This window comes from Bos indicus, chromosome 17 (assembly GCF_029378745.1).
Source record: "Bos indicus isolate NIAB-ARS_2022 breed Sahiwal x Tharparkar chromosome 17, NIAB-ARS_B.indTharparkar_mat_pri_1.0, whole genome shotgun sequence".
Lineage (NCBI taxonomy): Eukaryota > Metazoa > Chordata > Mammalia > Artiodactyla > Bovidae > Bos > Bos indicus.
Window position 1 is genome coordinate 42,032,654 of NC_091776.1, and position 13,326 is coordinate 42,045,979.

The 13,326-nt window shown below is 38.5% G+C and overlaps 1 protein-coding gene across 3 annotated transcripts in view; it reads right to left on the reverse strand.

Moving 5' to 3' along the window:
- The window catches only part of GRIA2 (glutamate ionotropic receptor AMPA type subunit 2), a 183,437-nt gene extending 170,711 nt beyond the window's left edge, over nucleotides 1-12,726 (reverse strand). For 2 of the 3 annotated variants that reach the window (XM_019978106.2, XM_070769206.1), the window contains exons 1-2: nucleotides 12,223-12,726; nucleotides 11,533-11,673 (exon numbers count right to left, since the gene is read on the reverse strand). In XM_019978106.2, coding sequence (XP_019833665.1) covers nucleotides 11,533-11,673; nucleotides 12,223-12,310 — 229 coding nt within the window. In that variant the 5' untranslated portion in view covers nucleotides 12,311-12,726. The remainder of the gene's footprint in view (nucleotides 1-11,532; nucleotides 11,674-12,222) is intronic. The other variant, XM_019978105.2, reaches the window with a different exon arrangement.
- Between the last annotated feature and the right edge of the window lie 600 nt (nucleotides 12,727-13,326).

Below are 13,326 nucleotides of genomic sequence, written 5' to 3' on the forward strand. Positions count from 1 at the left end.
ATGTCATTAGGAATAATAAGGCTGAGGAAACAGCCTTATTCCACAAAGAGAAAATAAAACATGTCTTGTGTCACAAAGCAACAAATCATATTCAATCTCTGGTTCTAAAGCTTGTATTCTCTCATCTGCTTTTCATTTAAATAGATATAATTTGATTAATTAGGTGAAATAAACCATGAGGAATCTAAAATGTGCAGTTAGACAATGTGTGGACGTATCTTAATTATGTGCTGCAAGATTCACCGGGAATGAAAGAGCTCCAAATTATTGAACATCCTCATGGAAGTGGCATGTGACAAAAGAAAAGATGTAACACTGCTTGAGTTTCAGCATCTCAGCTTTTGAAAACCATTCTCCTCTTTCAATGCGTTAACCATATCCTTAAATGACATATGTGGTTTGCTTCATTGGTTTCTCCTTTGTCACCAAACAGTCCTGCCCTGGTGCACAAGAAACAGAAGATTCCAGCAAGAAACTAGAAATGCATTTTTCTCTGTCCTCAACAAGTGTTTATCAAAACCAGCCAAAGACCCCAATACTGAAAGTGATAAAGTCCACTAATTACAATGCACTTAGATGCACCAAACACATAGTCTTTTATGCCTATTCTCTATTTTCAAAATAGTCCTATAACATGATTCCTTTTTACAAAGGTGGAAACAGAGACTTAGAGTGCACTAAACTTGTCCAATGTCACACATCTAACAGTAAGATCAGAATTTCATTCCAAGTTCAGATTCGACTAATGCTACTTTGTGTCTTACGATACCATGGCTGCAAACTACAAAGAATCAATGTCTTTCATTTCCGTACACAAAGCACTTCCACCTTTATCATTCAGTTCAGTTCACTTCAGTCACTCAGTGTGTCCGACTCTTTGTGACCCAATGAATCGCAGCACGCCAGGCCTCCCTGTCCATCACTAACTCCCAGAGTTCACTCAAACTCACGTCTATCGAGTCGGTGATGCCATCCAGCCATCTCATCCTCTGTCGTCCCCTTCTCCTCCTGCCCCCAATCCCTCCCAGCATCAGAGTCTTTTCCAATGAGTCAATTCTTTGCATGAGGTGGCCAAAGTACTGGAGTTTCAGCTTCAGCATCTTTCCTTCCAAAGAACATTTATCATTAAGATGATGATTTTGACTTGCCTGTGTTCTGAGAGACAAAGGAAAAAACTGAAACTATGTAGCACCTTGATACTTCCTCTGAATCTTCCCTCTGTTCCTAAAATTTCCTCTCCACATGAAAATTAGTAAAAACATTGCAGACTAATAAAAACTAAAAAAAAAAAAAAACTGATAAAACAAATAAAGCTACAAACAGTAAAGTGCTGGGGAACCATAAAGTTCAATATCTCCATTTCATACATAAACTAAAAACAAGATTGAAATTTTTCAATCCCTCCCAAACAAAGGATAAGACATAAATAAATTGAAAACTCATGTCCTAAGTTGAACTGTGTCTTTCAAGAAAAACTAGCAAACACACACTTCCTACCACTCCTGGAGATCGGCACTTCCAGAACTTTCTTAAAGAGAAGCCCCTCTCCCACTTAAGAATTGCAAAAGCTACTTCCGTGGTAGCTGGATTATTGAAAACAGACAATCCCTTAAAATCTGCAATTCCTAACAAATAACTTACATGAAACCTTTAAAGAATATCTTTAAAATACTCCAAATGAGTACCACTAAAATGTAGATGACATTTCCCAGTATGTCGATAAAACTGATTCCCCTTTCCTGATCATTCTTATTCTTCAAATTGAAACTGCTCATTACGTCCTGCATTTCAGTCCCAAACTGTGCTTTAATGATTTTTTGCATAATTAATGACAAAAACTACATATTGTTCAAGAAGTATCATTAATTTTGTTAAATATTCTTGTAAGACATGCTAACACATTTTAATATATACCTAGGATTGTTAAAACTACTATCTAGATGTTAAAGAAGAACAATAAGTCACCATCAGAATACAAACAAAAAAGACAAACTTTTCTGTGTTCTGCAAATAAACCCCATCAGTTGATGTGTTCCTACAATGTCTCAAGAACCCCATGTAGGAGATATAGTTTGTTATAACTCATAAATTCGAACTCTAGTAGTATATTTCTTCCATATTACATATTTTTAGCTACAGTGTTTTAGTTTACCTCATGAGTAACAAGAATGACTTTTTTTTTTTTTAACCAGCCCTAAATAATAAACTGCCTGAAAGTGGTGTTTTTGCCTATAAAAGATCCAGAAGGCTTCTTTTCTTTCTCGTCTCCCTCTGGAACTAGGGATAGGGGAGCCTGGTGGGCTGCCATCTATGGGGTCGCACAGGGTCAGACACGACTGAAACGACTTAGCAGCAGAAGCAGCAGCAGCCAAATGTATCCATCAAAAGTAATATTATGATAAGAATTCATTGTTTTGTACTAGCTCAGTGGTAGTGTAGAAGCCTGACTGCCGACATGCAAACTAAGCAAACACCAGGTAAAGAAGAAGCTTAAACCAAGAGATAATGAAAAGAAAAAAATTTCCAGTTCCAAATTCCTACTCCTTTGTCTACTACACATCAAGTTAGGCTGCCTCTCGGAGATTTCCCTGTTTGTCCATGGCACCATCACCACACTTAAAGAAATCTTGGAATTTCAATCCACAATGAAGAAAAATATTTTTTTTCCCTTTTGTAAAAAAACAATTATTTCAAAATGCTCAACCTATCTTTTTATTCTTGCATAAGTAATAAAAAATATATAATCACATGGTTGACATAGTCTTACTGCAGTGGACCAAATGCTAATTCAAGGGAAATTGTAAAACGAATACTAATTCTGAAAGAGAATAGTATTTTAATGCAAAACCTTAGTATAAGCTGCAAAAGTTTTACGGTCTGAGAAAACCTTTTCTTAAATTATGTAACATGAGTTTCAGTCAATTTTATGCTGAAGTTAGATATGATTGATTAAGACCATATTCTGCTACAGGGATGAAGAATTAGGTAACATTTATTCTGATTTCATAATAAGCATAGATATACTCAGATTATACAAATATATTTCTATCATTTCCATCAGTATCACTTGGTATTTATAAAGATTAGACTAAAAATATTTGCACTGAATTGCACATTCTGAGTTTCACTGAATTTCAGAGTGTAAGAATTAGAGTAGCATAAAGTTAAGTGAATACCACAGTGGTTACAGTTTGAAATTAATTTTACACAAAGGGTAAATAGCTCAGTAGAAATATGATGCCCTAATCAAAGTATTATAGACACATTAGAATGCAGGCATTTCTCAATTCAGTTCAGTAGGTGCTTATATTGTAAATATTAGAATAAAAATCAGGAAAAAAAGTGTAGATGTTAACATACTTAAAACTATAAAGTAAAATTCTGTATGACAATCTAAATAAACAGTAAAACTGACAGGTATGTGTCATTTTTTGAGAAATGTTGAGATGAAAACTAAAACAATCTAAGCAACTCTGTCCTCATAGATCCCCTTCCTATAACAAACCCCTGACTCCCACACCTATTTATTCTATTCAGTTGAAGATTCTTATAACTGTCAAGACTCTACATTTCAAAACTGTCTTTAAACTTTAAGCTACAGATTAGTAGTAAGCATTTTGGATAATTTTGAAATATTGTGTTAATTAATATATGAGGAAGAAAACTACAATTACAAACTGGGTTTCATTTTTGCTGAAGCAAATTACCAATAGGATAAAAAATAGGACAAAGTTAAATTACAAGAAAACAAGTGGTAATGATAAATTGCCCATACACAAATGAAAAAAAAAAAAAGGCATACATATAAAAGAATCACACCCATTAGTGGAAATATTAGAGCAATTGGTTCATAAAAAAACTGTGTCTATAAATTTTTCATTGTCTAATAACTCTAAAAGAAAAAATATTTTTGCAATTTGGTGCTTTGTAAAAATTCTACTATGGTTACCAAAGGGAAAAGGGGGTGGGAAGGGCTAAATTGGAAGATTGAGACTGACATATAAACACTACCATATATAAAATAGATAACTAATAACAACCTAGTGAATAGCACAGGGAACTATACTCAATACTCTGTAATGACCTATATGGCTAAAGAACCTGAAAAAGAATAGATATATACTGAATCACTCTGCATATACACCTAAAACCGACACAACATTGTAAATCAAATATACTCCAATAAAATTAATTTAAAATAAAATAAATATTGATGTTTTAATTTTTTAATTAAAAAATGAAAGAATTAACAGAAAATCATGGTATATAATATCCTGGGAATGGGGGCTGGGGGGAGACTAAGACAATTTTGTGGCTATTCAAGGAATGTGTATAGTCATGTTTTGTGAAAATTCAAACAAAAACGGACGACCGACACTCCCACAGCCTCAGAGTACTGAGAATAGAGTCCTGTAGGCTAACCACTGCAACACGGCTTCTGCATCATCCCAACATTTATTTCAGCAAAGCATTTTAACACAGAGCAATGTAGTTGTAGGGGAAAAGATAATAACTTTGAACATATCTAACTTGTAGATGAAAATGAAAAATGCATCACACCTCTATCTGAATAATATTGGAGGCAGATACCAAAGAAATTGTTTCTTATAAAATCCAAATGTAGAGTAATAGCAACATTCTGAATTTAGTAAATATAATTCTATACCAAGAAATTCTGCTATATGAAGTCTGTTTAATAGATTAAAAATCGTGACGCATACAAAGCCAACAGTGGCATGACCGTGACTTTAAGAAAGGCATATTTTCATTCTCCATGTTAATTTTAAAAGTTTCTATAAATTGTAATAATCAAAAATGACAAGATACTTTGAATAGTAACCAAAAATAATAGGTTTTAGACTAACAAATACCACTGTAAGAAGCAGATTCATTTTTCTCCAAAACTAGTGAAATCTTTTTTGAAAAATACTTTATTGCTAGAAAAATTTTAATTATAGGTGATTTTGAGATTTGAGAAAGAAATTGTGGGTAGATTTTAATTCAACAATGATTTTTCCTATCCTATTGAAGAGGCATATTCATTTAAGACATTTGGCAATGAGTTGTTCAGATCATTAGAGAAAATCTCAGAAATTCTGAATGAAAATTGCCATAAAAAAAAAATCTGGAATTTCAATTTTGTCTGGGGAATCTTCAGTAGAAATCAATTAAAGAAGAAAGGAAATATATTTACCCACTGGCCACTAGCATCCCAATACAATATTTAAATCTACTATTAATACAAGATTTTAGCTCTATGTAATATATCCTCTGCTTACTTAAAAAAATAAAAAACATTTCAATTTAGGTTTACTTCCTTGTAGTAGCACCTGCTCTATAGATTAAGCAAAGCACTTTCGCTGACTTTTTAAAAGGGAAAAGAAGAACAGAGGAAGAAGAGGGGAAAAATAAAAAAGCGCACTCTGAAAAGTCAACCATACAGCAACACCTGATAGAGTACCCAGGAAACAACTGGCCTTCTACTGCCTTCCCTAAAATGGTCCGGGCTCCAGGAAGTTTGAAAGGTGGTTTTGGGAAGAAATTCCAAGAAGATACAGGCTCTGACATGAATCAGCATTCTATTGTCTTAATGTCAAGGTGCAATGACCCCTTCATTGTAAAGGCTTGATATGAAAGGGAAAAGCCCCAGACTTCTCAACTCAGTAGGTGGAAGTCTGCAAGACCTCAAAAAGCAATAATAGCATAAGAGTAAATTCCGATTACTATTAAGTTCCTATAGTTTCATATACTCGTTTCTAGTTAAATATTTAGTTTCTCATATCCTAAACTGAATATTTCAACCAACACCATTTTTTGATTTCTGATAAGTATGATGTCTGATTTTCCTAAAACTCTCTTGTGATACTTGGAGTATGAAAGCTTAACTACAAAAAAAAAAAAAAATCCAACAACAAATTAATTATTCTTACATTTAAAGAGCTATTTTATTCTTTGTAACCTCCAATTGATTATAATCAAAGATTTAACCTCAGGTTATAAGGTATTGTGTTCTGGTACACTACTAATTCTTATGATTGCTTAAGAGCATCCAAGTTGATTCTGGTTGTATGAAAATTTTTGCATACATTAAAATAGGTAACTCTAGGCTTTGGTAATTATCTTGACAGAATAAAGAACATGATAGCTCACCCAAACTATAGCTACTCATAATCCATAATTACAATATAATTACACACACACACATACAGACAAATTCATGCAAAGTGTAACAAAGATTTAGCAAACATCAATATGATGAATGCAGATACACATCTCAATAATTCATGACTAAAATGCAATGATAAGAAATATACCTTAAAATAATACCTGAAGGATTTACTGTATAGTACAGGAAACTATAACCAATATTTTATAATAACCTATAAGGGAAAATAATCTGGAAAAGGATACATACATATATTTATCTGAATTACTTTCCTGTACATATGAAACTCTGGAGAAGGACATGGAACTCCACTCCTGTAGTCTCACCTGGAGAATACCATGGACAGAGAAGCCTGGAGGGCTACAGTCCATGGGGTTGCAAAGAGTCAGACAAAAGTGAAGCAACTTAGCATGCATGCACGCACATATAAAACTAACACAACACTGCAAATTAGTTATACTTCAATGAAATAAATATACTTCAATAAAATAAATAGATAAATAGATTACACCTGAAGAATCAAAGTTAAAAAGCCAAAAAATATACTTTTAGAATATTTTCTTCCAAGAGTCTTATAATCAGTGCTATTTCTGAATTTCTTTATGAATCAAATTCACAAGGATATTTAAGATAATCTATTTTTAAAATAAAATAAAAAATCAAAGACATTCTTTTTAAAAGGCCTTGGGAGTTACTTTTCAAATACCTCATTTTAAATGAATTTTTCTAAAACAGATGCCACTTATACATATTTTTTCAATTTCTCTAAATAAATGTGTTTACAATGTTTCAAAGGGTATTCAGTGTACGCAACAGTTTTATGAAAGAACTATGCTTTCTCCAACATCTCCATCTACTGGCTTAGAGAAAAAGCAGATTTTTATCTGCTATTTCTTTAAATTTAATATTTTTACAATTTATTTTTTATGAAATTAAAATATCAAAGTATTAAATTATTTTTAAATATGTTAATAACTATTTGTCAGTCATTCATTAAAAAATAGGAACAATTTTGAAGAAGACATTTAATAATTTTAATTCCAAAGCCCTATGTGATCAAATATGTTCATAGCTCTTTTAGACAATTTTATTTTAACCAAGTTTTAATAATGAGCACAACATTAAAGTTTATCAAAACTTTTTAGAATGTAAAAATGTTTATTATTTCCTAAAACCTGTTGATTTTGTTAACCTATATAACAATATGTGCATATACATGTCAATATCACATTTATTATTTTCATAAAAATGTTACTGTAATAAATTGCTTTTGTAGGAAAACTATTAGAATATCATCACATCCTCAGACCAAACTGCTTAGACAAGACCAAGTGGCAGTGTACAGGGAAGGCCTCCAGGCCCATAAGGATTTGAAAACTATAGGAAAGAGAATTAAGGGGAAAGGTTAGGGGAAAATGAGTTACTATAGGAACAGCATTCATTTATTCTCTGATGACTAGAAGGTACGCAACAAACACTGAAGCTGAAGCGGGAGGTGAGAAAAAGGAAAGGAGAGAGGAAGGAAGGAATTCTTGAGGCCCATCACTGACTTAACTGTTGAACATCGGATGCTGTTATTTATTTTTCTGGTTTCATGGACTGTCTCATGTTGAAGTCTTAAGTTGGAGCAGGCTTGAGGGGGAAGAAAAATAAAAGCTTAGTAGGCTCTCTAGCTAAGAAGAAAGAAGGAAGAAAGGAAATGGGGAGGGAGGCAGAAAAAGGAGAAGGCAAAAACCTGAAAATCTGTCTTTATTTCCTCAGGTACCATGGAAACAAATGGGAACAAGTAGGTACTTGAATTATCCCACTGTGACTGTGAAAGAGGGCGTGGGAGGAAGTTCAGAGCCTGCACAGCATTTACTGGGTTCAGAATGCAATGACTTCATTTCATTTGCAAAACCTTAACCCATTCAGTGGGTCCTGCCATGTCAGTCTCAGCATTCCCAAAGCAGCCCTTCCATCTCAGGAATACAATTAAATTAGCAAACTAAATTCTTTGCTATTTTACAATTATATTATTAATATTCATAATTTTACTTTCTTAACACATTAAATTTATATATTACATTTAGGGTTAAATTTACCCTATGGGATTTTTATGCTTTAACTCAGAGGAAGGGCAAGCTATTTTATGAACGCTGACTGATGATACATATTTTAATGGTAGAATTATGAAGTAGAATTCCTTAGATTTCTGTAGGAAATGGGAGAAAGTCAGGTTGGTTTCCGCTACCTACATGTTTGACACTGCTGCTCCCACTTCATAAAGGAAAGAATCAAGGATTCCCCTGACTGAGGAGCCAAGGAAACAAAAGGTTAAGCATTGGAGTAAAAGCCTTGAGCAGGATTTAAGTGATCAAGACTCATCTTTAATAAATTTGGTATCAGAGATTTCCACTTATTTCTGGACTGCTCACTTTGTGAGTGCAGTTTATATGTAAGCATCTCTCTCTCCCTCTGAAAAGAAATAAAATAATTTTACATTCTCTATTACTCTTGGTTTAAAAAGAAGAAAAAAAAAGGATACAAACACTTCATTTCATTTTGCAAACTCTGTACTGTAAAATTCCTAAAGAAATGAAGAAATTGAGCCCCAAAATCTTAAGTTTTGAGTAGATGAGCTAATGTCAACTCCAGGAAATTCTATTCAATGAGTGATAGAATTTTTTCTTCTGTAACTAGTTCTATTCAGTAATCAAAAGATTGCTTATGCACAGCAGTTGCACAGGCCATGGTTCTGAATTCCCATGCCAGAAACTTGAAAATACATTCAGATCCTCACTGACATTTATTTTAGTGTCACTGAATAATCCATGCAGGAGTAACTTTGTGACATGGAGACATACAATCTTTTATTTCAGTTTTATTTTTTGAGAAAAACAAAATATCGATGCAAAATGAAGATTTGATTGTTCCATTTTCTTAGAATTGGGCTTCCCTTGTGGCTCAGCTGGTAAAGAATCCACCTGCAATGCAGGAGACCTGGGTTCGATCCCTGGGTTGGGAAGATCCCTTGGAGAAGGGAAAGGCTACCCACTCCAGTATTCTGGCCTGGAGAATTCCATGGACTGTATAGTCCATGGGTTCTCAGAGTCTGACACAACTGAATGACTTTCATTCCACTCACTTGGATGGTTTAGAATTGTCAAGCAAATTAAATTGTGTTTCTGTTTTTCTAATGAAATCCGCCTCTTATTACATGGATGTATCCATTCTGTGGAACTTTATGTATTTATATCTGTTTAATATGTGTATATTTTCTGTCTGCATATCTTATTTCAATAAAATTTACATTAAATAAATTATTCAAAAATATTGAGACTGAGGACCTAAACTAGTCACTTAACTAACCATAATCTTTAGTCTTTACAAGCCCCAGCAGAGTCATTCAGCATTTGGAATGAGGAAATATACTCGTTTCCTTCAGTGGACTTAACTCCTCTGCTCTCAGCCAGGCCCTGGAATAATTCTCACCAATGAATGAACTTCTACATCATTGACCGTTTTCAAAACATAGAGATATCGATTCTTTTCACCTAGTTTTTAAAACCTAAATCCTCCCAATAATCCTAGTCTTGCATTTAGGTTCATTACTTTCCACAGCATTTTCACACTATTTTACAATTACAAACAGTTGGATATTTAGACCAATTGTGTGTCAAACTCACAATTCAGAGGGGGAAAAAAAAAAAAAACTAGAGACCTGGTATCAATTCAAATGAATAATCTAATTCTGGTAGATAAATAGGTCAAATTATAAAGGCCTGCAAAAAAAAACTATAGCCGGTTTCTTTGTGTATCTACATGCTAAAATTTTTCAAGATATTCTTACATTCTTTTAGGAAGATTTTTTTTTTTAACTGAATATTCACTTAAGTCTCAGTCTCTCTTCCTCCCACTTCCTTCCCATCATGCCCAGTTCCTTTTCTCTCTTGGAATCAACATGTGAAAAAAAATATATATATATACAGCACTGAAATCTTTTTAAATATGCTTTCAGAAACAGTTGAATTTTAAGCATCAAACAGCTCCATAATAATGACCCCTGTTCTATCAAAAAGCGTTGTTTCATTCCTTCATTCGTTTGGTTGATGGCAGTTTCAAAACGAGCTGAGGATGTTCCTGATACTACAATCAAGCTAACCCATGGAATATACGATTAAAGCTCAACATGGGGACGTGGGATGATAACCAGTTGTTTGCCTAACGTGGGAACACTGCAGTTGGAATTTTTCGGTGGTAATTTTCCGCTGTCCTTTACAGGGAAGACGAAGTGGGAGGTGAGCCATGTGCAAATCCCCCCGCGAAACTGTCAACTCTGAAATAAACACCAAGAACATCAATTCAGAAAGGAGTCGCCCCAACCTCGTCGCCAGGGCAGGATAGCAGCTGCCGGCAGAGGGCAGGGGGTCCGGCGGTAGCCGCACCGCCCACGTCCGCGCTGGGGTGGCCGCGCCTGGACCCGGGCCAGCCGGTCTTTCCACTGAACCGTGCGGAGAGAGACTTAATTGCTTGAATCCTATTACTTTGAAGCCTGGATGTAGCTTCGCAGCGGGTCCCCAAGTACTGCACGCTGCGCTGGGACTAACAGGATGGCTGCGAAGACTAAAATGGCTGATCGGCTGACTACTTCTCGATTTCAAACTCGGTGCATGCCACCTCTTTTAGGTCCTTTTCCTCCCGCATCCTCTGTGGGAGCCCCGCGACTTGAGAACAAAGCCCCCGGCCCGCGAGGGCCCACGGTGCCCGGCGCATGATCGCCCCGGGACTCAGGCTGCGGATCCCGGGGCCGCGAGGAAAGACTGTACGGGTAGCCCGGCCTGCGTCAGCCTCGCTGCACCCTTCGGTGGGCCTTATGTAACGACCCCAAGCCGACTATGGGACCGATGTGACAACTTGTCCCGTCTTGGGGCAGAATACAGGCTCGCGGGGTTCACACAGTGACCCGGAGCGAGGCCTGCCGATTTCATCCCGGGGCCGGGGGATCTACCCAGCAGCCCGACGGCGCGCCCTGGGGCACCGCGTGTTCCCCGCGCGCGGGGTGCCACCAGGCCAGCAGAGGAAGGGGGCTTCTTTTGAAGACTCCAGCCAAGCCAAAACCCCCGGAACCTAAGGAAGCCTCTTCGATCTCCAACACCCACCCCCCTCCCTAGTGCGCACACTCTCCCTTGGCTCTCGCTTCCCCTTCAGCCCCCAACTCTCAGCCAGCTGGGGTCCCCGAGAATGCAGCCACTTTCTCCCGACGCCGTCACACGCACGCGCGTGTGCAGTCACTACACCCGCACACTGACACGCAGAAACACACACACACACCAGCCCGCTTTCCGCGTGCGGCCCTCAAAAGGGCATGAATATTCATTACTCACAAGCGTTGGTGACTGCGAAGCTGTTGGCTACCTCCAAATTGTCGATGTGGGGTGTCAGTCTGAACTCCGAAGTGGAAAACTGAACCATCCCTACACGAAATGCACTGTATTCCTGATCGGCGCCCCTGGGAAACAGCCCCCCTGCAAGGAACAAACACCAAGCAAGGAGGACAGTGTCAGTGCCCGAGAGGAGGAGAGGAGCCCGCTAGCGGGGGACTGCCCAGGAGTCCCTGGTTCACGTTAATAGGACGAATAAACACATCCCTGGACCCGGGCAACAGGGGAGCTGGGGAAGATATCCAAAGGGTATAGACCAGACACGGAGCGGGTCAAGACACGAAGGAGCTCGAGGGCCAGGTGGGTGGCCAGAAATGTTCTCCTTCCCTAGTGATCACAAGCTGTGCATTCAGACCCCTAGAGATTCCGAACAAACGGGAAAATGTTGTTAAGGCGAAATGAATAAAATTTGGGGGTTCTAAAAGAGAAGACCTTTCTCTCTGTTGTATCAGAGACACAATCTTTTGCCTTTGCTTCATCCTAAGAAAAACATGTATATTTTAGGCAGTTTAAATCTGGAATGCAGTCAAGGTATGACATAAGTCTACATGACATGAATTAATTTGTCCACCGTGAACAAAGATTACCACCAAATTATGCACAATTCAAAAGCAGAGCACAAAGGGTACCTACCTATCTGTATGCTGTTAGAAGAGACACCAAAAATCAGTCCCCACAAAACAGGAGAAAGGAGGACAGATATATGCATAATCTTTTGCATTTCCAAGAAAAGTAGAGCATCCACAAAATACCCTTTCTTTTTTTTTTTTTCCTTTTCCTCCTCTTCCTTCTTTGGCCGTTTTCCTGGGCAAATTAGATCCTCTGCATTTTGAGACAGCAATTTAGCACCAAGCTGCTAAAAACCAGAAGTGGAGGCAGAAGAATCCCTATTTCCAGGTCCTGCGGGTGGCTGCCGCCCTGCGCCCCGCGCCTGCTCCGAAGTCCGGAGGACCGGCTAGATGCAGTTTCCAGCAAGCTGCCGCTGTGGTCCCAGCGCCTCGGAACACTCAGCACCCTCCCATGCGCTCACACACTCACCCTCGCGCGCTTCTCCCTCTCCCCTCTCTCACACGCGCGCGCGCGCACACACACACACATACACACACACAGACACACGCGAGTCACAGACTGGCAGGCGGGCCCGGCGCGCGTGCGCGAGGCGCGGGGGGCGGCTGGAGCACCCCTCCCCCGCCCACCCCCGCGCCCCGGCGTCTCGCGCGCGCAGGGCTGGGAGCGAGGCTCGGAGCCTGGCCGCCGCTGACCCCCGGGAGAGACCTCGGGTCTCGCGAGCTGTCGCGCCCACCAGGGATATGCCTTTCAGCACCGCGGACAGCGCCCCACTCCCTTTCGCGCTACCTTTGTGCCTCCGCGGCCACTGCAGCGTAGATAGATGCTCCAGCCTGGACCAAATGCAGCAAAGCCCACTTCCGGCTGCCGTGCAGAAGCCGAACTGCTAATTGCCGTTGGCGGTGAAGCGTTCTCTCACCAGGCCCTGCTGTCTTAGGATGCAAGCAATGCTTATTTTTTATCTTCTGTAGCCTGTAAATCCCACCTAGCAGTAGTGAAACGCTGCCACCCACCTCACCTGACCCGCAGGAAAGCAAACAAAACACTCATGAAGAAGTGCTCCAAAAGTGTGAACTTTAGCTAAATGGGACGTAGCAAGATCCAAGGAAAACCTAAATTTCTATGTTTAAAGGTCAAAAGCGCATAGAAGAAGATCAAGGTTGAATCTTT